The following is a 27,765-nucleotide window of genomic DNA, read 5'->3' as shown; positions in this document are numbered from 1 at the left end:
CAGCATAACTGGTGTATGACAGAACAGCTGATAGGATGGGATTTTCCTGTGACAGGACTTGAACAGGATATACAGAATGGGTCAGGTTCTGCACCTGGATGTTCCATATGCATATGACCTATGAGACAAGGAGTAGTGGGTATGTGTGTTTTAAGGATTGACTATTGTATTTTGTAGGTTGAGCGGATTGTGGATTACCGCTTTAGGTGAGATGGGGTGGATTCTGGGAAGGATGTTCCTCATTTCATCAATGAGAGGTAGTCAAAGCCATGTTAGTGGACAATGTTAAGTTAATCTAATCTGTACTGATCTTCAATAATAGGAGGGAGAAGGGGAGCATAGAGACTATTCTTTGCAGCCGATTTGTGGAGGTGATTGGAGAATCACTGGCATGTGTGGATGTGGCATAGATCTGCTGTGAATTCGCCGTACTGAGCACAGGATTGCTCATCACTAGAGCTGCGCTGTCTGTGGGTGGATGTACTGTATGTGAGAGTCCTCTTAGTGTGGAAAGGATAGCAGCTATCAAAGTGGAATTACCGTAAATGGTTCACAGGTTTTATATGGACAGTAGGTTTTATGGAGTCACTGGAAAGTTGGAGGTCAATGACCTCCTTGACACAATGAGCTGAAGAGGATTGGCAGAAACGAATAGGAGAGAAAGCATTGAGTCTGTAGAGGAAGGATGGTACAGTGTCCTGGATACAGGACATTATTAAGATATATACAAGGAACCTATACCAAGCACGTGTTTCGGATATTGGATATCTGGGCACCATCCTCTGGGCTACTTCTAAACACTTTGGCAAATGAAACTGTCATGCAGGTGCCTTTGACCATGCCTCAGATTTTTTCATATATCTGCCCTCAACAGAGAAGTAGTCATACTGGAGCGGGTGCAATAAGAATGTGGTGGTACTACTTAAGCACGTAGTCCACTGGGTTTATACTACCTTTCAGCAAGCTTTTGAGATAAGGAACTTCCCTACAAAATCCTTCTTGTCTCTTCCAAAGTGGTATTCCACTGCTCAACCATCAAAGAAATCTCCTGGTTCACCTCTGTGCTATGCCTACCCCAGCCCTTTACCACATGACCCACATTTCGTGGAAGACTTGGGTGCAAAGCCTATTATATCTATCTCTTCCAGTTCCCTCATGGAGATATCCTACTGTATTAGAGGCAGTGCCACTTGTGAAAGCAGTCCTGCCACATGCCCTCTCTGTTGTACCTTCTGCACAGTTTTACGTGGATATGACCAGCAACCAACAGTCCACCCAAGAGGAAAGTTAACTGCATAGTGGCAGATCATACTGCTGAGCACAACATGCTTACTTCAATGGCTATTTGGTTATGGGAATCCTTCACTTCTCAGTACCAGCTTCTCTGAACTACATAGATGGGAACTGTCCTTTCAAAACATCCCCCAATCCTAAAATCCTCGTGATCTCAGTCTCCGCTTGCCATGTTTCCTAGTCACCCACATGCACACCTGTTCCCAGGAATCCTACTTCCCTCTATTAATCTACATTCACATTCTTCTCTCTGCATTCTGCCTCTTTCTCTATTTATCTCCTCAAACCACTCCTCTACTTTGTGTGCCATATTCAACTTCCGGTGCCTGTATCAGGGTAGGCTCACCAGTTTCTATCCTGTCCTCATGCTGCCTCTCCCTCCCTGCTCTCATCCTTCATTCCCACCACCCCCTCTACTTGTTTCTCTCAGCTATTCCATGTGGCACAACCAGTCAGGCTACTGTAGTGGAACAATGCACCAGACCAGAACATATACGTGTGTGTGTGTGTGTGTGTGTGTGTGTGGTTTGGTAACTTCATAGCTCCAACAAAAGCTTGGATATTTTCCATCTTGTTTAAAAATAAAATTTCTTTTGTAAAAAAATGAAACATTTAGAAAGTACTGACTTACCATTATCTGAGCTAGAATGAGAACAATTATGTTCGAGGACTTGCTGCTGGATATAGCATAAAAGAACTGTAACATAAATAAATATAATTAATTGCATTACTATTTTGCTTTGTATATGCTTAAATATTTGTTATATTATTTTCAGCATAATATATTAAAGCTTGGTAACAACAGATTCTTTATTTTCACACTGCATGTTTTTAACAAAGCAAAGCTGGTGATAATAGTTATGCCTTTCACATCAATCAAGATACAACTAAAAGGAACAAATTTTAACAAACTTGAAACTTAAAATCTAGTCTTTACCTTTGTAAGTGTCAGAAGAAGACCTCTAATAGAAGTGACCACAATGCAGCCAACAAGAAAGAATGAAATATGTTGTGACCAGAAAGTCACATCAATATTAATGCCGACCCAATGTACTGCAATTTCAATGCCTCTGGTTACTGGATCTTTCTTTCCAACTCTGTCAAAAACTATGTTGATAGTTGACTGTAAAATTAAATTAAATATAAGAAAAAATGAGAAATAGATTTATTGGTACCTGAAAAGATCCAGAAATGATAAGTGAACTTCTGTAGCTGTAAAATAAGAAAGGCTACAAATGAAACTTTACGCTCATCTTCATAGTTACATCCATTTTCAATAACTTGGTGAACAGCATTACATACATTTGCATAGCTTTTATAAAACTTATAAATCTGCAAGCAACTGAATTAAAGAAATCAACCTATTAATGTGCACCAATCCACGTTGCCCTGAACAAGTTGATGAAACTCTGAAATTGTGGGGAGTCCTCTTGATACATGACTGCTCAAACACCTACAGCTCACTGAGATTTATCTGAGTAGACAAATCTCAATCAGCTGTGCCTCAGTTGTGATAAATAGGATTGTCAGATGATATGGGAACCAGATAGCACCCCTTTGCTCATCGAGTGTTCCTCAAACCATTTTGACACAGTTCAGGAGAGGCAGGTTGGTGCATTGTTTTGCTAATGGTACAGATCACCTGATGCTACAACAGATGAACAAACGGATGTACATGATTGGATTGCAGACTCTGCAAGTTTTGTATATGAGACTTCCATTTATCAAGGAGCTCATTTCGTCCTGTGTAAAGTATCTATAAGCGAATAACTCCTTACTTACATGAACAGGACCCTTTTAGCAGTTTAAATGCATTAACGCACTTAATCGCACCCTACTAAGAGCTTGTGCTAATGTGCCAAAGCGAGTTGTGAACAATTAGTATACTGTAGATAAACTTTTCCCATGCTTCAAGCATACTACTGCAATATTCCTGTGCCAATCCTCATGAATCTATTGGAAGGTGGCATTTGTACCCAACAGTAGACAGGGAAGAATACTACCCCCAGTAATTAAAGAAAGTAGCATTTGTCATGGCAGACTGGAGAAAGAAAATATTAATATAGTACTAGTTAACTGCAAGAGCATCTATGGAAAGGTGCCAGAACTCCAGAACTAGTCTCCCTTATAAAGGGTAACAATGCCCATATAATACCAGGGACATAAACCTGGCTGAAACCAGATGTTAATAGCAATTAAATTCTAAATTCTGACTGGAATATATATTGAAAAGATAGGTCAAATGCCTGTGGTGCAGACATGTTTATAGCTGTAAGAAAGTGTGGGGGGAGGGGGGGGGGGGGGGTGGCAAAGCTTGTAGGTGACAGTGTAGTGGGTGGTGGTGGGATCACTCATGGAAAAATTCCTGTAGTAGCTGGTATTAAAGTTGCACCTTTTTTAGATTGAAGTCAGCTGATGGGTACACCTATTTAAAGGAAGTCCCTCTAACTAAGGGCTCACCTTCAGAGGACATCATGTTTCCAAGTAGAGAAGGAATTAGCATATTTCATCAAAATATAAGAGGTATTAGAGATAAAGTTACTGAACTGCTTATAGATGTCAGAGCACCACTTAAATAATTTGGCAATTCAGAGGCTTCCTTTACCACGATACAAATTAGCTGGCTGTTTTTCAAGGAGTTGCTTGTGGGGTGGGGGAGTGGCTATGTACACAAAAAACAGTATTCCATTTGAGCCCACAGACATATCACGGCACTGCAATGGAAACATATTTGAATTTTGTGCAGGGGCAGTTAAATTTAATGAAAATAAACTTCTAGTTGTTGTTGTTTATAGTTCCCCTAACTCTGACTTCAGAGCATTTCTGCTCAAGCTAGAGAGGGTTCTTGATACGCTTTGTAGGAAGTACGAAAAATTAGTTATATGTGATGACTTCAATATAAATGTTGTATGTGATAGAGCAAAAAAAAAGGATGTTGGTAGATTTATTGGTTGGTTTAAAGGAGAGGGGCAAGGAACCAAATTGCGAGCTCATCAGTCCCTTGTTCCCAGTAAAATAATTAAACAAGGGAAAGAAGAAAACAAAGAAGATGTACAGCACAACAACAGGAGAACCGAAGAACCAGAAGAATTACAGTAAGACAACCAACACTACTATGGACAAAACAGGCAAAGAAAACCACAGAGAGAAGCAAGAAACAGGTAGAAGGGATAAGAGAGATGATGTCCGTGGCTGGCCGACCATGAGAATAAAAAGGAAAAGCCAGCCACTATGTGGCACATTAAAACATCCAGCCAAAAAGCATTAGAGTGGAGAACACAAACGGACAAAGGACATGTGCAAAAACTTATATAGAATGATAAAACCCACCGTAATGTATAAAATGTAAAACTAAATTAGCTGATGAGCTGTTGTCAGCTAAAATTGATGGCAATGAGTCCAGTGACTGAAGAGCCCGTCGCAGGGGGGCGAAAGAAGGACAGCTTACCATGATAAGGGCCACTGCCTGTCAGGCACCACAATGACACTGTGACAGAGTACCTGCGAGAGGCCCACATGGAGGTCTTCCACACATTTGTAGTCTCCTTAATGGCAAGCACTTTGTTGTGCATACTGAGGTTATGCCATTCTGTCTCCCAAAGACACAAAACCTTGCAACATAGTACTGAACGCAGCACAGATGCAGAGAAGCCTATCTCCACATATAGTTTCCATGTGGCCTGTTTGGCCAGCCTATCGGCAAGTTCATTGCTTGGGATCCTGACGTGACGTTGGGTCCAGACAAACACCACTGAACAACTGGACCGTTCCAGGGCATAGATAGACTCCTGGAAGGTCACTACCAAAGGATGGCAAGAGTAGCACTGGTCGACAGCTTGTAGGCTGCTCAAGGAGTCAGTACACAGAAGAAACGACTCCCCTGGGCATGAACGGATGTGCTTAAGAGCACGAGATATAGCCACCAGCTCGGCAGTGAAAACACTGCAGCCATTGGGCAAGGAATGCTGCTCAATATGTCCTCCATGGACATATGGAAGCCGACGTGATCATCAGCCATCAAACCATCTGTGTAAACCACTTCATGGCCTCGGTACACGTCAAGAATCGAGAGGAAGTGACAGCAGAGAGCCGCTGGGTTAACTGAGTCCTTAGGGTCATGTGAAAGTTCCAGGCGAAGCTGCGCCCCCTAGGTGTACACCATGGAGGTTTATGTGAATGGACCTCAAGTATAAGTGATAAAGGCAAGGACTACAGAGTGGAAAGAAGGGATCAACATGAATTGCAATTGGAAGCCCTGATCTGGGCCACCAATGCGGGACAAGAACCGCAGTGGGTCGGAAAAGGAGATGGTAATATGGATGTGCAGGAGAACTATGAATGTGCAATGTAACTGGCCAGCAGTCATTCAAGCCTAACCTGCAATGGAGGGGCTCCGGCCTCCACCAGGGCACTGGTGACTGGACTCGTCCTAAAAGCTCCTGTTGCTAGGCGATCGCCACAATGATGCACTGGGTCAAGTAAACACAATGCTGAAGGTGCTGCCGAGCCATAAGCCACACTCCCATGGTCAAGGCAGGATTGAACAAGGGCGCTGTAGAGCTGCATCAGTGTAGTGTGATCTGCACCCCTCTTGGTGTTGCTCATGCAACGGAGGGCATTGAGGTGCTGCCGTCACTTCTGCTTAAGTTGACAGCATTGAAAACCAGTTCTAAGAATTGATATGTCTCCACTACAGTGAGTGGATCATCATTAAGGTACAGTTCTGGTTCAGAATGAATGGTACAACACCGACAGAAGTGCATAACACACGACTTGGTGGCCAAAAACTGGAAACCGTGGGCTAGAGCCCACAACTGCGCCTTGTGTGTGGCTCCCTCTAGGTGCCGCTCAGCAACACCAGTACTGGTGGAGCAGTATAAAATGCAGATGTCATCTGCATACAGAGAAGGTGAGACATATGGCCCTACAGCTGCTGCTAGACCATTAATGGCCACTAAAAATAGATATACACTCAATACAGGGCCCTGCGGGACCCCAGTCTCCTGGATGTGGGAGAACTATGCGAGGCACCAACTTGGACATGGAAAGTAGGAAGTGACAGGAAATTTCGGATAAAAATCGGAAACAGGCCTTGGAGACCCCACACATATAATGTGGCAAGGATATGATGTTGCCAGATAGTGTCATACACTTTTCATAAATCAGGAAAAGACAGCAACCAGGTGTTGGCATCTTGAAAGGGCTGTTCGGATGGCAGCATCAAAGGACACAAGATTATCAGTGGTAGAGCGACCCTGGCAGAAGCCGACCTGATATGGAGCCTGTAGACCACGACTCCAGGACAAAACCCAACCGCCAACTGACCATATGTTCCAGCAGCTTACAAAGAACATTGGTGAGGCTGATGGGCCAACAGCTATCCACACCACGTGGGTTTTTAATGGGTTTCAGCACCAGAATGATGTTCCTCTCCTGCCATTGCAATGGAAAGATGCCGTCACACCAGATCTGGTTGAATATGATGAGAAGATGTCGCTTGTAGTCAGATGAGAGATGTTTAATCATCTGACTGTGGATCTGACCTGGCCCAGGAGCAGTGTCGGGGCAATGTGCAAGGGCACTGAGGAGCTCCCACTCTGTAAATGGGGCATTCTAGGATTCACTGTGGCATGTAGTGAATGAGAGGACTTTCCCTTCCAGTCACCGTTTGAGAGTGCGAAAGGCTGAGGGGTAATTCTCCAATGCAGAGGCTCGAGCATAGTACTCAACAAAGTGCTCAGAAATCGCAACTGCGTTGGTAGATAACATGCCATTTATGTTAACACCAGGAACACCTGTTGGGGTTTGGTACCCGAAAACATTTGATCCTTGCCCAGACTTGGGAAGGTGGCATATGGCAACCAATGGTTGACACGTATCTCTCCCAGTATGCCTACTTACATCGTTTGATAATTTGACGAACGCGGGCACGCAGCCATTTAAAAGCTATGAGGTGCTCCAGGGAAGGGTGCCGCTTATCCCACTGCAGAGCTCGCCAATGCTCCTTAATTGCTTCAGCGAGTTCTGGGGACCACCAATGGACTGGCTTTCGCTGGGGGCATGCTAAAGAGTGAGGGATCATGTTTTCTCCCACAGAAAAGATTGCTGTAGTCACCTGCTCAACTATCACATCAATGTTCCCCTGTGGGGGAGATTCAATGGTGACAGCAGAGGTGAAAGTTTCCAGCCCACCTTCTTCAAGGCCTATCTGGTCAGGCGTCAATGGGCCTGAGGCCGGGGCAGTGACAGGAAGATGGGGAACTGGTCACTACCACACAGGTCGTCATGTGCTCTCTAGTGAATAGATGAGAGAAGTCCTGGGCTGCAAATTGATAAATCAATGACAGAGTAGCTACCATGAACCTCACTGAAATGTGTGGTGGCCCCAGTATTTAAGAGGAAGAGGTCGAACTGAGACAGTAAAGTTTTGACATCTCTGCCTTGGCCAGTAAGCACTGTGTCACTCTAGAAGGGGTTATGAGTGTTAATATCTCTCAAAAGTAGGAAAGGTTTAGGGAGTTGATCAATCAATGCAGCTAATACATTCAGTGGTATTGCACCATCTGGACGAGGATATACATTGCAGACAGTTATTTCCTGTGTCACCCTTATTCTGACAGCCACAGCTTCAAGAGGGGTTTGAAGAGGCACAGTTTCATTACAGACTGAGTTTAGGACGTAAACCAAACTCCACCTGACACTTGATTATAGTCACTAAGGTTCCTGTAATACCCCCTATAGCCATGGAGGCCTCCCCATGAACCATGGAAATTGCCGTTGGTGGGGAGGCTTGCGTGCCTCAATGATACAGATAGCCGTACCGTAGGTGCACCCACAACGGAGGGGTATCTGTTGAGAGGCCAGACAAACATGTGGTTCCTGAAGAAGGGCAGTAGCCTTTTCAGTAGTTGCAGGGGCAACAGTCTGGATGATTGACTGATCTGGCCTTGTAACATTAACCAAAACGGCCTTGCTGTTGTGGTACTGCGAACGGCTGAAAGCAAGGGGAAACTACAGCCGTAATTTTTCCCGAGGGCATGCAGCTTTACTGTATGATTAAATGATGATGGTGTCCTCTTGGGTAAAATATTCCGGAGGTAAAATAGTCCCCCATTCGGATCTCCGGGTGGGGACTACTCAGGAGGACGTCGTTATCAGGAGAAAGAAAACTGCCGTTCTACGGATCGGAGCATGGAATGTCTGATCCCTTAAACGGGCAGGTACGTTAGAAAATTTAAAAAGGGAAATGGATAGGTTAAAGGTAGATATAGTGGGAATTAGTAAAGTTCGGTGGCAGGAGGAACAGGACTTTTGGTCAGGTGCATACAGGGTTATAAATACAAAATCAAATAGGGGTAATGCAGGAGTAGGTTTAATAATGAATAAAAAAATAGGTGTACAGGTAAGCTACTACAAATACCATAGAGAATGCATTATTATGACCAAGATAGATACAAAGCCCACACCTACTACAGTAGTACAAGTTTATATGCCAACTAGCTCTGCAGATGACGAAGAAATTGATGAAATGTATGATGAGATAAAAGAAATTATTCAGGTAGTGAAGGGAGATGAAAATTTAATAGTCATGGGTGACTGGAATTCATCAGTAGGAAAAGGGAGAGAAGGAAACATAGTAGGTGAATATGGATTGGGGCTAAGAAATGAAAGAGGAAGCCGCCTGGTAGAATTTTGCGCAGAGCATAACTTAATCATAGCTAATACTTGGTTTAAGAATCATAAAAGAAGGCTGTGTACATGGAAGAAGCCTGGAGATACTAAAAGGTATCAGATAGATTATATAATGGTAAGACAGAGATTTAGGAATCAGGTTTTAAGTTGTAAGACATTTCCAGGGGCAGATGTGGACTCTGACCACAATCTATTGGTTATGTACTGTAGATTAAAACTGAAGAAACTGCAAAAAGGTGGGAATTTAAGGAGATGGGACCTGGATAAGCTGAAAGAACCAGAGATTGTACAGAGTTTCAGGGAGAGCATAAGCGAACAATTGACAGGAATGGGGGAAAGAAATACAGTAGAAGAAGAATGGGTAGCTCTGAGGGATGAAATAGTGAAGGCAGCAGAGGATCAAATAGATAAAAAGACGAGGGCTAGTAGAAACCCTTGGGTAACAGAAGAAATATTGAATTTAATTGATGAAAGGAGAAAATATAAAAATGCAGTAAATGAAGCAGGCAAAAAGGAATACAAACGTCTCAAAAATGATATTGACAGGAAGTGCAAAATGGCTAAGCAGCGATGGCTAGAGGACAAATGTAAGGATGTAGAGGCTTATCTCACTAGGGGTAAGATAGATACTGCCTACAGGAAAATTAGAGAGACCTTTGGAGAAAGGAGAACCACTTGCATGAATATCAAGAGCTTTGATGGAAACCCAGTTCTAAGCAAAGAAGGGAAAGCAGAAAGGTATATAGAGGGCCTATACAAGGGCGATGTACTTGAGGACAATATTATGGAAATTGAAGAGGATGTAGATGAAGATGAAATGGGAGATATGATATTGCGTGAAGAGTTTGACAGAGCACTGAAAGACCTGAGTCGAAACAAGGCCCCCGAAGTAGACAACATTCCATTAGAACTGCTGACAACCTTGGGAGAGCCAGCCCTGACAAAACTCTACCATCTGGTGAGCAAGATGTATGAGACAGGCGAAATACCTCAGACTTCAAGAAGAATATAATAATCCCAATCCCAAAGAAAGCTGGTGTTGACAGATGTGAAAATTACCGAACTATCAGTTTAATAAGTCACAGCTGCAAGATACTAATGCGAATTATTTACAGAAGAATGGAAAAACTGATAGAAGCCGACCTCGGGTAAGATCAGTTTGGATTCCGTAGAAATGTTGGAACACGTGAGGCAATACTGACCCTACAACTTATCTTAGAAGAAAGATTATGGAAAGGCAAACCTATGTTTCTAGCATTTTGACAATGTTGACTGGAATACTCTCTTTCAAATTCTATAGGTGGCAGGGGTAAAATACAGGGAGCAAAAGGCTATTTACAATTTGTACAGAAAATTGCAGATGGCAGTTATAAGAGTCGAGGGATATGAAAGGGAAGCAGTGGTTGGGAAGGGAGTGAGACAGGGTTGTAGCCTATCCCCAATGTTAATCAATCGGTATATTGAGCAAGCAATAAAGGAAACAAAAGAAAAGTTCAGAGTAGGTGTTAAAATCCATGGAGAAGAAATAAAAACTTTGAGGTTCGCCGATGACACTGTAATTCTGTCAAAGACAGCAAAGGAATTGGAAGAGCAGTTTAATGGAATGGATAGTGTATTGAAAGGAGGATATAAGATGAACATCAACAAAAGCAAAACGAGGATAATGGAATGTAGTCTAATTAAGTCGGGTGATGCTGAGGGAATTAGATTAGGAAGTGAGACACTTCAAGTAGTAAAGGAGTTTTGCTATTTGGGGAGCAAAATAACTGATGATGGTCGAAGTAGAGAGGATATAAAATGTAGACTGGCAATGGCAAAGAAAGTGTTTCTTAAGAAGAGAAATTTGTTAACATCGAGTATTGATTTAAGTGTCAGGAAGTCGTTTCTCAAAGTATTTGTATGGAGTGTAGCCATGTATGGAAGTGAAACTTGAACGATAAATAGCTTAGACAAGAAGAGAATAGAAGCTTTCGAAATGTGGTGTTACAGAAGAATGCTGAAGATTAGATGGGTTGATCACATAACTAATGAGGAGGTACTGAATATAATTGGGGAGAAGAGGAGCTTGTGGCACAACTTGACTAGAAGAAGGGATCGGTTGGTAGGACATGTTCTGACACATCGAGGGATCACCAATTTAGTATTGGAGGGCAGCGTGGAGGGTAAAAATCGTAGAGGGAGACCAAGAGATGAATACACTAAACAGATTCAGAAGGATGTAGGTTGCAGTAGGTACTGGGAGATGAAGAAGCTTGCACAGGATAGAGTAGCATGGAGAGCTGCATCAAACCAGTCTCAGGACTGAAGACTACAACAACAGCCATGGAGGGCAGGGGTCTGCATTGTCGGGACCCAGGTTTCCTGGAGGGCAATGCAGAAAGCAGGTGTAAGGCTTAACAGTTGCCGTAGCTCAGTCAGGCGGTGGAAAAAACCACTGCAATTCCACTGGAGGATAATGTCATCATGAGACTGGGAAGGTATGGAACATTCAATGAGGCAGTTTACGCCTCTAGGTCACTTGCTGCCACCCCCAACTTATTGCCTGAGCAGTCCAAATCCATTGTGTCTGAGGGTCCGTTGAGACCTAGGTCCTCAGTGGACTCCAGAATCTCCACCTCATCTGCAGACACACAGCTTGTAGGTAGCAGTAGTGTGGGTGCCACCACAATTCCCTTGGTCTTGGGGATCTTTTTGCATTTCTTTCGCTGCTCCATGGGTTTTCATAGCTGGGAGGACTTCACTGATTCAGTATCTGAGACAGAGGATATGCGTAAAGCCCTAAGACCAGCTGCTTTTGGGCTTTTCAGTCACTGCCAGGTGTCATCTTTCCCACTAGCAAAAACCTGGGAAGGGAGTGACCCAAGGGACCCCTTCCTAACGAGAGGAGCCAAAGAAGACTTACTCTTCTCTGACACAGAAAGGGAGACTGATATCCCTGATGGTTGGAAGGGGGTGGGAAGCAGGTGTTGCTCCCGAAGTAGTAGGTGGTGCAGGAGCAACAGGGAGGGAAGTGTACAGTTCTGCTATAGAAGTCATTTAACAACTGAAAATGCTATAGTCTCTTTTCTCTGTGAGGTAAACTAAGGCATTTGGTTGTGTTGATCACAAAAAATACTCCAGAAGTCGGACCATTATGTATTACGGAGAGTAGCTCACAATTGGTTCATCTCTTACTTTAGCAACAGACAGCAAAAGGTCATTATTCACTATGTTGAGAATGGCTGTGATGTGAGGTGTGAGTGGGGTACAGTCAAGTAAGGGGAGGCTCAGGGATCAGTGTTGGGGATACTCCTGTCCTTATTTATATAAATATGCCCTCTAGTATTACGGCTAAGTCTAAAATATTTCAAATATTTCTATTTGCTGATGACACTAGCTTGGTAGTAAAGGATGTTGTGTGCAACATTGGTTCGGTTTTAAATAGTGCTGTTCATGGCATAAATTCATGGCTTGTAGGAAATAAACTCATGCTAAATCACAGTAAGACTCAGTTATTACAGTTTCTAACACACAATTCAACAAAACCTGACATTTTAATTTCATAGAATGGTCATATGATTAGTGAAACTGAACAGTAAACTGTCATGGAAAGCCCATGTTCAGGAACTTGTTCAAAGCCTTAATGCTTCCATTTTTACTATTCAAATGTTATCTGAAGTGAGTGATTGTCCGACACAAAAATTAGTCTGCTTATTTTCATTTGCTTAAGTCATATGGTATTATATTTTTGGGTAACTCTTTCCATTCTAAACGGATATTCTTGGCTCAGAAACGGGCGGTTCGGGCAGTAAGTGGTGTAAGTTCACGAATCTCTTGTTGACCCCTATTCACGAGTCTCGGTGAAAACAGCCACGAAAGCCTGATATTTTTGCATAGCAAGAGTGATAAGAAACAGTTTCAGATCACTTGAGTGGTTGTCACAAGCTGTGAGGGATGGAAAAAACTCACCGTGGCTTACCAAACATGTTAGAAAATTGTTACAAAAGCGAAGGTAACTACACTGTAAATTTAAACATAGCCAACATTTCTTCTATCTACTGATTTAACACAAAATCATAAAAAGTTTTGGTCTTATGTTAAATCAGTAAATGGATCAAAGCCCTCTGTTCAGACACTCAGTAATCATAATGGCATCAAAATTGATGATAACACAGAAAAGGCTGAAACACTAAACATTGTTTTCCAAAACTATTTTAATAAGCAAGAATACACTCTAGTCCTTCTTTAAATCATCCATGAACTTCAAAATGACAGATATCAAAATAAGTGGCCATGGGATAGAAAAGCAAGTGAAATCACTCAACAGAGGAACAGGCACCGAACCTGGCAGCATACCAATATGATTCTACTTAGAGTATGAGAAAGAACTTGCTTCTTTTCCACTAGCAGTTTACCATAGGTTGCCGGAGGCCGAAGAGTTCCTAATTATTGGAAAAAAGTGCAGGTCATTCCCGTTTTCACGAAGGGTCATCGAACTGATATGCAAACCTATAAGCCTATATCTCTGACCTCAGGCTGTTGTACAATTTGGAACTTGCTTTACGCTTATGTATTACATTTTGGGAGACCAAAACTCTCCTCTGCAGGAACCAACATGGGTACTGAAAACAATGATCATATGAAACCCAGCTTGCTTTGTCCATCCTGAGGGCCAGAAAGCAGTAGGTCCTAGAATTTAAGTTGATGCTGTGCTCCTTGACTTCTAGAAGACATTTGTTACAGTTTCACACCACTGCCCAATGAACACAATATGAGCATAGAGAGTATTAGATCATTTGAGTGATTGGGTTGAAAAGTTTATAGCACAGAATATCGTTCTCAAAAGAGAAAAATATTCAGATGTAAAAGTAAGCTTTAGCATACTCCAAGGGAGGACCATTATTTTTCACAACATACATATATGACCCGCTGGATAACATGGGACGTTCCATGACACTTTTTGTGAACTATGGTATTGCATAAGAAAAGCTGCAACACTAGAAAACTGTAGCAAAATGCAGGATTGACACTTGGTGCAAGGAGTGCCAACTGATCTTGAACATGAAAATGTAATTCACTTCATATAAATAAAGAAGAAAGACCCATTATTATAAGATTACACAACTGCAGAACAATTACTGGAAGCAGCTACATCCATAAAATATCTAGGAGTATACATACAGAGTGATTTAAAGTGGAACAACCAGATAAAACTTACAGCAGGTAATTCAGTGGTCCGTACCAGATAGGATCAATAGAAGAAACAGAGAAACCCAAAAGTTCATTTACTAAGCATGAAAGCATCATGGGGGCGCTCAGCCAACTGCAGTGGCAAATGCTGCAATAGAGGTTTCCTGCATCACAGTATGGGTTACTGTTAAAGATACGAGAGCTTTGAGTAGACCAACATATTGTTTCCTTCTCCATGTACCTCACAAAAAGATCACAACTGTAAAATTAGCGAGATTCAAGTTCATATGGCATTTTACCCTAATTGTCCTTCCCAAAAATTGATCGCTAGTGGAACAGGAAAAGGGAGAAGTGACAATGGTCCACAAAATAACCACAACCACATGCTGTAGAAGCATATTTACACCTGTGCAACTTTCTATGAACATTACGTGAATGTAGCCATTCCATGAAATGGCAATGAGGTGCATGTGCTGGTGCAAAGTCATGCATGCCTTGATTTGTGCACACAGTGTCCAGTGCAAAGTCACAGGAGACCCCATCCTAGATGGGGAGACACATGCAATGGTCTTACATCTGTCCATGGTTCTCTCCATCTGGTGCCTTGTTTTAGTATATTTCACTGTTGGAAGATTCAAGTTTTTTGCACACATTTAAATTTGCCATCACATTAGTACTTTGGCTGAGAGTCCTAACTAGAAACACATGGACTCTGAACAGTATCATCATGCATTTCCTATTTCCTACCCAGTGAGGGACTGTTACTGTGAGCATTTGCATTTGGGAGTCTGTGAGGTTGCATGTATGTGCATGTATGTAGTCTTATTAGAAGAAGAGCAAGAGCTCAAAAGCTAGTGTTAACTGTTTTCTATTGCGTTCTTCTGTGAACAAGCACCAATCCCCTATAGGTAAGTGACTGCCTTCCCCTTATTTTGCACATTTCCCATATAGCAATTTCCATTGTTGTTATATGAACTTCAAGTATTGAGACAATTTAATAGGATAGATAAAATATCAACTCAGGCAGCAGAACCCACACACAAAAGACAGTTGTAATTAGACAAGCTTTCAGAGCCAGTGGCTCCTTCTGGCAAAACGTTTGAAGGGGAAGGAAAAGGACTGGATAGATCTTGGAAAAGGAGTGGATTTTCACAATATACATACACGACTTACAGGATAACAGAACTGTAGGTCAAGTGAGACTTACTGCATAGGATGAGAAGGAACTGCATTGGATGAGAGTTGAGAACCTGAGAGCTTAAAGGTGGAATACAGGGTAATATGCAAGACAGATATTACTGCTTAAACATCATGCATTAGCTAATAAGAGTGAACACTACATGCACTGTATGTAACAATGGAGGAAGGGGCGGGGCAGGGGGGAGGCAATGAAAAGTAGATGAGTAAGACAATGAAAGATGTAGAAAACTCAAACGGAGAGACGGAAACAATAGTTACTGTGAAGAAATGCTGAGAAGGAAGAAATTAATGTAAAATAAGGCCAGTTGGGTAGTGAAAACCAAGGATGTGTTGTAGCCCTAGTTCCCACTTGTTGAGTTCTGAGAAACTGGTGTCTGGGGGAGAATCCAGATGGCGCGTGTGGTGAAAAAGGTGTCGAGATCACGGCTCTCTTGTAGAGCATGCTCTGCAACAGGATATTGCATGTTGCCACTATACACCTCTCCCTATGCCCATTCATCTTAATTGATAATTTTGTGATAGTCAAGCCAATGTAATAGGACAAACAGTGTTTACATAACAGCCGGTATATGACGTGTGTCATTTCACATGTGGCTCTCCCTTTGAGAGTATATGTTTTGCCAATTACAGGGCTGCTGTAGGTAGTGGCAGGAGGGTGCATAGAGCTTGTCTTGCAGCGTGGACGGTCACAGGGATAGGAGACATAGGTTAGGGAGATGGGTGCAGAAGGAACATAGGGTCTGACAAGAATATTGCAGAGATTGGGAGGGTGACAAAAAGCTATTCTAGGTGTGGTCAGTAAAATCTCAGACAGAATGGATCACATTTCAGGGCATGAGATTAGGAAGTCACAGCCTTCTCGAAGTAGCTGATTTACACATTCCAGACCAGGATAATACTGAGTCACCAGTGGTGTGCTCCAAAATTGTTTTTTTTGGAGGGATCTGCAGTACCAGTATTGGATGTGATGGCCCGGGAAATCTGCTTCTGACATAGACTGCATCTGAACAAATATGTTTGCCTCGGATGCCAAGGCTGTATAGGAGGGAACGTTTGACATGGAAAGATTGGCAACTGACAAAATGTAAGTACTATTGTTTGTTGGTAGGTTTAATGTGGATGGAAGTGAGTAGCTGATCTTCAGCGAGGGCGAGATCAACATCAAATAAAGTGGCATGGGATTTGGAATAGGAGAATGTGAAAATTAATTGGGAGAAGGCGTTCAGAGATTCCTGGAATTTCAACAGGTCAGCCTCACCATGAGTCCACATGGTAAAGATATCATCAATGCATCTAAACCAAACCAGGGTCGAAGACTCATGGATCCCAGGAAAATCACCTCCAAGCAACCCATGAAAAGGTTGGCGTAGGTAGGAGCCACTCTGGTTCCCATGGTCATACCCCTGATCGGTTTGTGTGTCTGCCCCTTAAAGGTGAAGTTGATTTAGGTGAGTAGGAAGAACATTGTAGGTCTGGAATCAGGTGGGCACTGACTGAGGAAATGTTCAGCATCAGACAGACCATGTCCATGGGGAACATTTGGTATAGAGCAGTGGTTCCCAACAGGTGATACGTGGACCCCCAGGGATCCGCGAGCTATGCCAGAGGAGTCCGCAAGATGCTATTAGAATAAAAAACATATTAAATATATTTTGTATGATAACAGATTTTTTGTTTTGGCTGCTTCCTGCATGAGCAGAGCTTTAGCGGATGCTAACTTTTGCATCTCAGCACCTTCCTAGAGCCAACTGACACTAGCACACTCTAGTACAAAACTAGAATTAGAGGCAAATAGTTTTGCTGTATGCCATTAGACTGCGCGTGCTGCCTCTTTGCAGCTGACAACTGACAGTCACATTACACAGAAACTCGCATTTCAGACGACAATCGACCACTTAATTTATTGCCAGTGCTTTCACAGACCATGTTGTTTACATATTCATTATCCTGTATTAAAACAGTAGTGTTTGTAAAGCGTTGTTTTTCGCGGAAGCTACAGATCACGTAGTTAAAAATGGACTGTCAGTTAAAAAGTGGTTCGTTAAAACAAGAAAGGCCTACATATGAAGAGGAAGATAATGCATCTGATGTTCAAGCAAGTAAGTCAGTGACTCTTGAACCAAAGTTGTCAGTGTCTATTGAACCTAAATCATCGGCATCCCTTGAACCTAACCCTTCCAAGATCAGTATTAAGCTTACTGGAAAAATTAGAAAATATAACTCTGATTACTTGGAAATCAGTTTTATGTTCACTGGACCTGAGCAACAGCCTAAACCTCAATGTGTAATTTGATATGAAAGCCTTTCGAACGAGTGTATGAAACCAGCAAAACTCTGATGTCATCTTGAAACAAAGTAACCAGAGTACAAAAGTAAGTCATTTGATTTTTCAAAAATAAATTAGGAGAGTCAAAAACATCTCATAAAACAATTACCAAACACTGTGGTGCAAATGTAAATGAAAACGCAACCCTTGCATCTTACAAGGTGCCTCAGCTTGTTGCTAAATGTGGAAAAAACCACACAATTGCTGAGGAACTTATACTGCGATCAGGAATAATACTTTGCAAGAGAATGTTAGGTGATGCAGCTGCTAAGGTAATAGGAACTGTCCCGCTCTCAAATAATACTGTTCAAAGACGAATTACTGATATGGCAGTTAACATCGAAGAAACATTGCTGGCTAGACTTTGCACGAGTGACATGTACGCTCTACAATTGGATGAAAGCAAAGACATATAAAAAAGGCTATAATGTTGGTTTTCGCACGATTCTTATGGGAGGACCAAGTGTTCAAAGATTGTCTTTTTTCCGTGTGAACTATTGCATACAACAACAGATGATATTTTTACTGCATAAAATAAAGTCAATGTCTGGCAAAAAAACAGGACTTCTAGCTCGTATCAAAGCAGTAGCCCCTGAGGTGAAATGGAAGCCTTAGTAGACAAAAGATTGCCTGAACCTTTGCAAAAGATATTTTACGAAGTAGTTCAAATCATCAACTACATTAAAACTCAACATCAGTCATGGATTTCATGGTTGGTATCTTTGATATAGGAGGGGAGTCTTTGTACTATGAGTTGCAGATGTTGATCAACTAAGTCAGATATATGTTCGGTGGGTGGTTTGAAGACAGCAGCTTTAGGATGGCCAGGATGATTTGATTTGTGAATCTTAGGAAGAAGGTAAAAGGTTGGGGTGCACGTTTTGGGTGGAGGTGTGATGTTCTATGGATTGAGGTGTTAGTGCTTGTGAGGGGCCTGAGGTTTTGAGGGCAATTCGAAACACAGGGACGGGATCTTGATGGCAACCGCTATAAGTAGAAGGCCAGACAGCTGGCGTAGACCTTCACTAACATACTCCTTTCGGTCAAATACTACAGCAGTAGATCCTTTGTCCACAAAGCATCAAATAGATATTTTTCACTGCTATATCTGTAAGGCAGTCACTTAGGAATTGGCCATATTTTTAAGTGTAATTAGATCAAAAAGCCTTTAAACTGACTCAGCAGTTATGATATACCACATGAATAATATGTGTAACATGTAACTAACTGAGCTATAATATGTCTACTTAGCTTATACTTACTATAAATATCTTCCACATACAGTAAAGTGAGAAGAAGTATCCAAGGAAGTTGAAATACTTCCCCTTCCATGTATTGGACCACTCAGCTCGTTCCCGCATGTTATGCAGGTCATGTGCTTCCAGAAAAAGCTGCCTGCTCAATTCCTCCAGTCCAGCTATTTCTTGTTTCAGCTGAGACACATCTGAGAATAACTGTCAAGGTCCTTGTAGTGATGATTACAAAGAAAGGTAGGGACAGTTTTTTATGTTCTGAAAAGCAGTTTCAATGCGTGAACATGCTCTGTTCTGCTAGAAAATACTCTGTTCTACTACATCTAGTGAAGAAAATTATTTTCTAACGATCAAATTCAATTCTTATTATTAATTAAAATTTCTCAGTGATAATATATACATCAGCAATAATATGTGAAAACTATACAAACCCTATGGCAGTAAATACTGTAACTTTTTCATGGTGTCTTCTTGTATATTTTGATTTTTGTGTACAATTAGATGAATACTCCTCAACAGGAACAAATTTTTCTTGAATGACAAAATTTTTCTTTGGTTAGTAAGATTTTATACACTCAGTATTTTAGGATATGGATGTCTTAATTTTTCTTTCTACACTGCGTGTTAGTTTGGTTCATAAAATAAGTCCTCTAACTGTTACGCTGAATTTCAGTACTTACCTATTCAAGTGATAATCATGCTTCTCTTTGTGTTCCAACTTCCAATATCTTAATGGCATTATTTGTTTTTTTCTTCATATGTCTCAAGCTTTGTATAGTTCCTACTTATTATTGCTTATACTATAATACTGCTAATACTAATGGTTATATCGATATCTTGTGTACCTTAAAGATACATGATTCAAGGCCACATGCAATGATACTGTGTGCACTAAAAGGTTCACTGGACACACTGTAACTTGTGACATAGTGTTATGGATAAACAAGGTCGGGCAGAAAAATTAACTATGGGCCATGGGCACCAGTAACAAGTCATGAGTCCCTCCCCAACTGGAATTCCCTGATATTTTCCTGATTTCCAGATGTGTTTTAGCGTTTTTCCCTGACAAATTTCCGATCTCAAGGGTAAGTAAAGAATAAGTTGACAAAAAATGTAAGGACATCTGTATTTCTAATCATGTGTGCAAAAATCTTCAGTACTAACATCCACATCTTTTGTAATGATCTGTTTTTAGATGGAGAAAGTAAGCCAAATGGTACAGGTGTTTTATTAAGACCACTGATGTTATTTTATTTCAATAAAACAAAACACATTTGGTTACAAAAATATGCATTTCATTGGAGTTGTAAGACATTTAAAATATCTTCACTGATTTCAGAAATAATCTCAGAAAAAAACAGGCCTCTTGCAAGAAGTATATAAGGCAGGGAAGAGTTGTGTATAACAACACTATAGGTGACCACCAATAAAATGTTCGTTCTACTTTGTTCATTTTTGTCGGTTATTACCCACTATGTTATTTCTATTATTTTACAGGTATTGTGTGGTTTTTCTTTCAAGAAATGTATGAGTACATAGCGTACAAACTGCCAGCGACTGCAACAATTTTGTTCTCCTTATTGTCCATATTTTCTAATACATAAACTACTTTTGAAGTGACAAAATGTACTAGAATAAATAAAATGTTTCTAAAATGCCACACTGTACAATGTACATGCAGTGAGGCAGTCACAATTCCTGAAATCCATTGCCAATGACCTCTGGCCTGCAGAGGAGCACCAGTGTCCTGTGCCCACAGATAAACGACAAAAATCTGCCACATTATGCCACACACTAACAGACCTGGCCAGCAGGAACATCGGTGAGACTAGATCCACCAGACAGGGCCTTACATTAGTGGGAAAGGATGGGCTTCAGATTGGCAGGCACGATCCATTGGAGGTACCCACAGAAATGGCCTGCAGTTTTGGCCCTTCAGGGAAGTCCACTCATGAGCCAGCTATACACATGTCCAGACACGATGTTGACGAAATGAGACTGTGGTGATCAATCCATGCAACACATAACTTGTGTTAATACTCTGAGAATCAATACTAATGATGATAGGTAGCAGCTCACCGTAAAGATAATTGCTGAGGCACAGACAGGTTGGTTGGTTGGTTGGTTGGTTTAAAATATTGGGGGGGGGGGGGGGGGGGGGGGCAACTGCGAGGTCATCAGTCCCTTGTTTCTGGTAAAATAATTACACAAGGGAAAGGAGAAAAGAAAGAAGATGTACAGCACAATAACAGGAGAAAGGAAGAACCAGAAGAATGACAAAAGGGCAACCAACACTACTATGGACAAAACAGGAAAAGAAAACCACAGAGAGAAGCAAGAACCAGGTAGAAGTGGTAAAAAGAAGAGAGAAGATGACCATGACTGGCCAACCACGAGAACAAAAAGGAAAAGCCAGCCACTCTGCGACACATTACAACATCCACCCCAAAAGTATTAGAGCACAGAACACAGAGGGACAAAGGACATACGTTAAAACTTATATGAAATAATAAAACTCACTGTCATGTAAAAATTGTAAAATTTCATTAGCCAATGATGTGTTGTCAGCTAAAATTAATGAGAACGAGTCTGGTAACTGAAGAGGTTGTTGTAGGGCGGTCAAAGAAAAAGGACAGCTTACCAAGATATGGACCACTGTCAGACGGGAGCCGCACTAACACTGAGGTGGGTCATCATGGCACAAGAGGCAGCTGTGTGTCACCAAAGTATAGCCAAAGCGGAGCTGGCAGAGAACCACAGAGTCCCTGCAAGAGTCTCATTAGTGGCACGCAATTTTTTGTGGGTGCTGCAGTTTATGCCATTTTATAACCCAGCCGCAAAACCTTGCGGCGTAGTACTGAACGCAGGTCAGTTCCAGAGAAGCTGATCTCCATAAGCAGCTTCTGCGTAGCCTGCTTGGCCAACCTGTCGGCAAGTACGTTGCCTGGGATTCCAACATGACCTGGGGTCCAGACAAACACCACTGAATGACAGGACAGTTCCACGGCATAGATAGACTCCTGGATGGTTGCTACCAAAGGATGATGAGGGTAGCACTGGTTGATAGCTTGTAGGCTGCTCAAGGAGTCAGCACACAGAAGAAATGACTACCCAGGGCATGAATGGATGTGCTCAAGGGCATGAGGTGTAGCCACCAGCATGGCCATGAAAACACGGCAGCTATTGGGCAAGGAATGCTGTTCAATATGTCCTCCATGGACATATGCAAAGCCAATGTGAGCATCAGCCATCGAGCCATTGGTGTAAACCACTTCGTGGCCTTGGTACATCTCAAGAATTGAGAGGAAGTGTCAGTGGAGAGCCGTGGGGTTAACTGAATCTTTAGGCCCATATGAAATGTCCAGGCAAAGCTGCGCCCTATGTGTACACCATGGAGGTCTACGTGAATGGATCTCAAGTGGTGGTAAAGGCAAGGACTCCAGTTCGGAAAGAAGGGATCAAACACGAACTGCAATTGGAAGCCCTGACCTGGGCTGCCGATGTGGGGGATGAACTGCCGTGGGTGGGAAAAGGAGACGGTGATTAGGATGCGCAGGAGAACTACGAACTTGTGCAATATAACTGGCCAGGAGTTCGGCACGCCTAATCTGCAATGGAGGGACTCCGGCCTCCACAAGGACACTGGCCTCGTCCTAAAATCTCTTGCCGCTAGGCAATTGTCACAGTGGCGCACTGGGTCGAGCAAACACAATGCTGAGGGCATGGCCGAACCATAAACCACCCACACATAGTCAAGGTGGGATTGAACAAGGGGTCTGTAGAGCTGTAGCAGTGTAGAGTGATCTGCACGTCAGTTGGCGTTGTTCAGGCAGCGGAGGGAACTGATGTGCTGCCAGCACTTCCGCTTAACTTGATGAAGGTGAGGAGGCCAAGTCAACCAGGCACTGAAAACCAGTCCTAAGCATCAATATGCCTCCACTACAGCGAGTGGATCATGATTAAGGTATAGTTCTGGTTCTAGATGAATGGTACGACGCCAACTGAAGTGAATAACACACAACTTTGCAGCCAAAAATTGGAAAACGTGGGCTAGAGCAAATGACTGCACCTTGTGGATGGCTCCCTGTAGTCTCCGCTCAGTAACACCAGTACTGGTGGAGCAGTACAAAATTCAGATGTCATATGCAGACAGAGAGGGTGAGACGGACAGCCCTACAGCTCCTGCTGGACCATTAATGGCCACTAAAAATAGACACTCAATACAGAGCCCTGTGGGACCACTTTCTCCTGGATATGTGGGGAACTATGGGAGGAACCAACTTGGGTACAGAAAGTACGAAGTGACAGGATATTTTTGATAAAAATCGGAATCAGGCTTCGAAGACCCCACTCGTATAAGGTGGCAAGAATATGATGTTGCCAGGTCATGTCATACACTTTTCATAAATCAAAAAAGACAGCAACCAGGTGTTGGCATCTTGAAAAGGCTGTTTGGGTGCCAGCCTCGAGGCACACCCCGGTGGAAGCTGCCCTGACATAGAGCCAGTAGACCACTTGACTCCAAGACCCAACCCAACCACCAATACACCATATGTTCCAGCAGCTTACAAAGAACATTGGCGAGGCTGATGGGCCGATAGCTATCTGCATCAAGCGGACTTTTACTAAGTTTGAACACTGGATTGATGGTGCTCTCCCACCAATGCGATGGAAAAACACCATCGCACCAGGTCCGGTTGATGATGAGGAGATGTCGCTTGTAGTCAGGTTGTTGTAACCGCAGAAAAGCCAAGTCTAAATGCAGTTGTTCTCAGACGATACACCAGAAATCATACGGGGAGATAGAGTTAACAGGGGACGCCAGGCGTGTCAGAGGGGTCACAAAAGATAACGACGCAGCCAGATAGCCGAGGCGGCGGTCCAAGCGGCCAGGCAGCTGCGCGTGATAAGCAAGGAAGCAGACTCAGCTATTAAGATAAAAAGGGCGCTCTGGGCAGGTCCCTTAATAAGCAATAACTTACAGTATCAACACTCTTGGCTAGAGGGAGAAGTCTGGGAGCGGAGAGAGAAAGAAAGAGGGCCCTAGGTGGGGACCGCACTACGTCATGAGGAGCCAATGAAGGGCTCAGGACGCAGTGCGTGACCATATAGGGAGAGGCCCCTCTACCCCTCCACCCAGCTTCTGAAGAAAAGTACTGAAGTTAATACTAAAACAATCCCTAATAAGGAAAAGTTGCACTCAACGCTACGTCATGCCAAGCGCTGGCGGGGTCGAAGGAGAAGAGCTAACAAAACTCGGAGGCACGCCGCTCCGGGGATCTCTCTCTCTCGGGTTTAGGCAGCGACGGTAGTCAGCGTGAGTAGCAGCCGACTTGGGCTGAGGGCGGGCTGCAGGCAGACAGTTGGAGATAGTCGCCAATGAGCGTTTAGGCAGCGACCGCGGGACTCTGACGTAGGGTGCTAGTGTGGGCAGCAAAGTGCTGGAAAGTTCTATCAGGCAGCCAGAACGGTGGAAGTCAGTCACCATCTCTGTAATGGGCTTGGCTATTCTGTAGGTACAATCACTACGCAGTTAGGGTGATCTGTATTCTTTATGAATAAATACGTCCATACGAGTTTACTTCTACCAACATCCTAGCCTTGTACCTTCACACCAGGGAATTTAACATCTTAGCCAGATCAAAAGTCTCCCTCTCAATTAGGTCAACCGGCTAATTCCCGTTTACGAACCGTGTCGCTCAATCCCTCGCAAAACCCACGCTTGGGACGCGACATAAATAAAAGTTTTGGTGCCAGGTGTGGGGAACCACAAAGGCATATAGGCAAAAAGTAGATAGGAGCCAGTAGATTTTGCTACAGCGACTGTGGCAATTAGCAGGAAGTTGTGGCGACTCGCAACTTTCAGCATTAGTAGCCCCACTACGACAGAGTCCAGAGAAGTAGTCCTCGCGGGTGCAGGGCAACGCAGGATAGCGGCAGCACGACGCGGAGCGACGAGGCACAGAGGTGCCTAAGCAGCCAGCGTTCGAGACCGGGGGTCCTGGCCGAGCAGCGGCAGCAGCCGTAGCAGCGGCAGCCGAGGCGAGCGACGGGGTCGGCACAGCCCAGCAGAGCGGCGGCCGACGCATCGCGGCAGCGCGGGCATAGAGAGCACAGAGACAGCGCGGCACAACGCGGGACAACGCGGATCAGCGGAACAGACGGCGCACCACAAGAGAAGCGGTACATATAAAATTATAGTAAGAATTTTGTATCTTGTATTGTAAAGTGCTAACATAGTTAAGTTGGTAAGATGGCCCAAACTAACGAAGTTCCGTCATCCTCCAGTAGCGGTAAGATATCAGTGAAAGAAGCCTTGTGTATAGTTCCAAAAGTGTTCGAAGGAAATAAGAGAGATCTTAGGGAGTTTATTGAAAATGTAGACGCTGCATTTGAACTTGTGAAACCGGAGGAACACGAAACATTACTGAAGTTTGTTAAAGCCAAAATAACCGGAGAGGCCAGATCGAGGCTGCAAGTAAGGGAACGCACGGGGACATGGCAGGAAGTAAAACATGTTCTAGAGGAAAATTATGCGAGTAAGCGTACCATTGACTACTACGCGTGCAAGATATTTCAATCGAGACAGGGACAAGGAGAGCCAATTGCGACATGGGCAAGCCGAATAGATGAAATGCAAAGGGATTTCAGGGAAGCAGTAAGCAGAATTACGGCTAGGGAGAACTTAAAGGGCACAATAGAACTGGTTGATTCACTAGGAAGAGCATGCTTTATACAAGGGTTAAGCAATGATAGAATACAGACGATAGTAAGAAGTAGAGGCGATGAAATCACGCTAGCAGCGGCCGTGGAACTAGCATTGCAAAAAGAAAGTGCAATACTGTCAATGAAAGAGCGGGGACTAGCCCCAAGAGTAACTTTCAACCGGGGAAAGGAAACGGTGAAGAATACCAGAGATATTAGAGATTTGAAATGTTTCAATTGTGGATTGAGAGGGCACATGGCAAGCAAGTGTAGAAAGAATAGGCCAGAGGGAAGAGTACGGATAATGACGGGCAAAGAGTTTACGAATTTTTGTTACGGGTGCGACAAGCCAGGACATACAGACACGGAATGCCGGGTAAGATTAAGAAAAATTCAGCCGATAGATACAAGAGACTTTAGAGGAAATCATAGGGAAGCTGATGGAGGGTTACGAGAGTGGAGGTGCCCACAATGTAATCTACCAGGGAACTGTGGAGTTCCGTGTACGAGGGTAAAAGACGTTGCTTGTTTCAAGTGTAAGCGGCCGGGACATTACGCGAAAGATTGTCACGCAGGGCCCTGGCACGCATGGAGAAAAGGCAGGGTGCCAGTATCGAGCAAAACCGGTAAAGTGGTGCAGGGAAACTAAGAGGCGGCAAGGCCGCACATTCGGGCCTTGTTGCGATAGGTAAACCCTCAGTTAGGGTAATCGACTGTGCAACAGAAAATGACGTTTTGGTTTTATACTGCATAGAATTAAAAAGATATTTGAAGTTGCTAATAGACACTGGAGCACAGTTGTGTCTGCTCAAGAGAACGAGTATTCCAATAAATAGTACACTTGCAATTAATGAAGCGGAAAGGCTTCGGCTAAAAGGTGTAACCAGTGAGGCCGTCAGCACAATAGGTACGGTACAGGTACACTTCAGTGTGGACGGTTCTGAGCAAGTAGGGCAAAAATTTCACGTGTACGGGAGAGGATTAGATATTCCGTACGATGGACTGATAGGCAGAAATTTCTTGACAGAGCATAGAGTTAAGTTAGACTATGCAGGTAAAATAGTGAGACTAAAAGGGCGAGATATACCCTTAGTAGTAGAGGAAGAGCCAAAGAGACATGAGAACGAACAAGATTCAGAAGTAGGCGGGGAAATAGGGCCCCGAGAGGAAAAAATAATGTTATTAAAGGTGGAAGGAAATGTAAAAAGGGGAATCGAAAAGGAAATGATTATTCCTAGGCAGGAGATTGCACAAGGGGTACATGTACCTGAAGCGTTAGTAAAAGTGCGAAATGGGAAATGCATAGTAAGAGCATTAAACTTGTCAGAAGACAGAGTGCAGTTAGGAAACATCAGGTTAATGACGGAAGAATTAGAAAAAGTAGGGAAAATACGCGAAGTAAAATGTTGTACTAATGTCATAGGAAAGACAGAAAGTCGTACTAGTGTGTTGCGAAGGCAATTAAGAATGGATCATTTGAACGCTGAAGAGAAAAGCGCTCTAGCAGAGGTTTGCGCGGAATACGGAGATGTATTTCATCTACCTGGGGACAACCTGTCCTATACTTCCGCAGTGAAGCACAGAATACCGATTGCACCGGAACACGCGGGAAAGGTAGTAAACGCTAGACCGTATAGGATCCCGGAAGCGCAAAAGGAAGTGCTAAGGGAGCAAATAGAGCAGATGCTAAGAGATGACATAATTGTCGAGAGTAAGAGCGCTTGGAACGCACCGTTACTGTTAGTTCCAAAGAAGCTAGACGCTAGTGGCAAACAGAAATGGAGAATCGTAGTGGACTACAGACGATTAAATGATATCACTGTAGGCGATGCATTTCCACTACCGAATATCTCCGAGATACTGGATCAGTTAGGGCAAGCTAAGTACTTCTCGACGCTTGACCTTGCAAGCGGGTACCATCAAATATTGACGGACGAGAAGGACAGAGAGAAAACGGCATTTAGCTCAAACTATCAGCATTACGAATACAAACGAATGCCGATGGGACTGAAGGGAGCCCCAGGATGTTTTCAGAGACTGATGAATACAGTCTTGGCAGGTTTACAAGGAGTGAAATGCTTTGTATATCTAGACGACATAGTATGCTATGGGAAAAACCTGCAGGAG

The 27,765-nt window shown here is 43.2% G+C and overlaps 1 protein-coding gene across 4 annotated transcripts in view; it reads right to left on the bottom strand.

Annotated features, from left to right (window-relative positions):
* Nucleotides 1–27,765, bottom strand: part of LOC126334897 (Golgi pH regulator A) — a 150,043-nt gene that overhangs the window by 10,672 nt on the left and 111,606 nt on the right. For all 4 annotated transcript variants that reach the window (XM_049997602.1, XM_049997604.1, XM_049997601.1 and 1 more), the window contains 3 exons: nt 18,943–19,124; nt 2,231–2,416; nt 1,925–1,990 (listed from right to left, as the gene is read on the bottom strand). In XM_049997602.1, coding sequence (XP_049853559.1) covers nt 1,925–1,990; nt 2,231–2,416; nt 18,943–19,124 — 434 coding nt within the window. The remainder of the gene's footprint in view (nt 1–1,924; nt 1,991–2,230; nt 2,417–18,942; nt 19,125–27,765) is intronic.

This window comes from Schistocerca gregaria, chromosome 2 (assembly GCF_023897955.1).
Source record: "Schistocerca gregaria isolate iqSchGreg1 chromosome 2, iqSchGreg1.2, whole genome shotgun sequence".
NCBI lineage: Eukaryota > Metazoa > Arthropoda > Insecta > Orthoptera > Acrididae > Schistocerca > Schistocerca gregaria.
The sequence above is the reverse complement of the archived record's forward strand: the minus strand, read 5'-3'. Positions and strand labels throughout refer to the sequence as shown.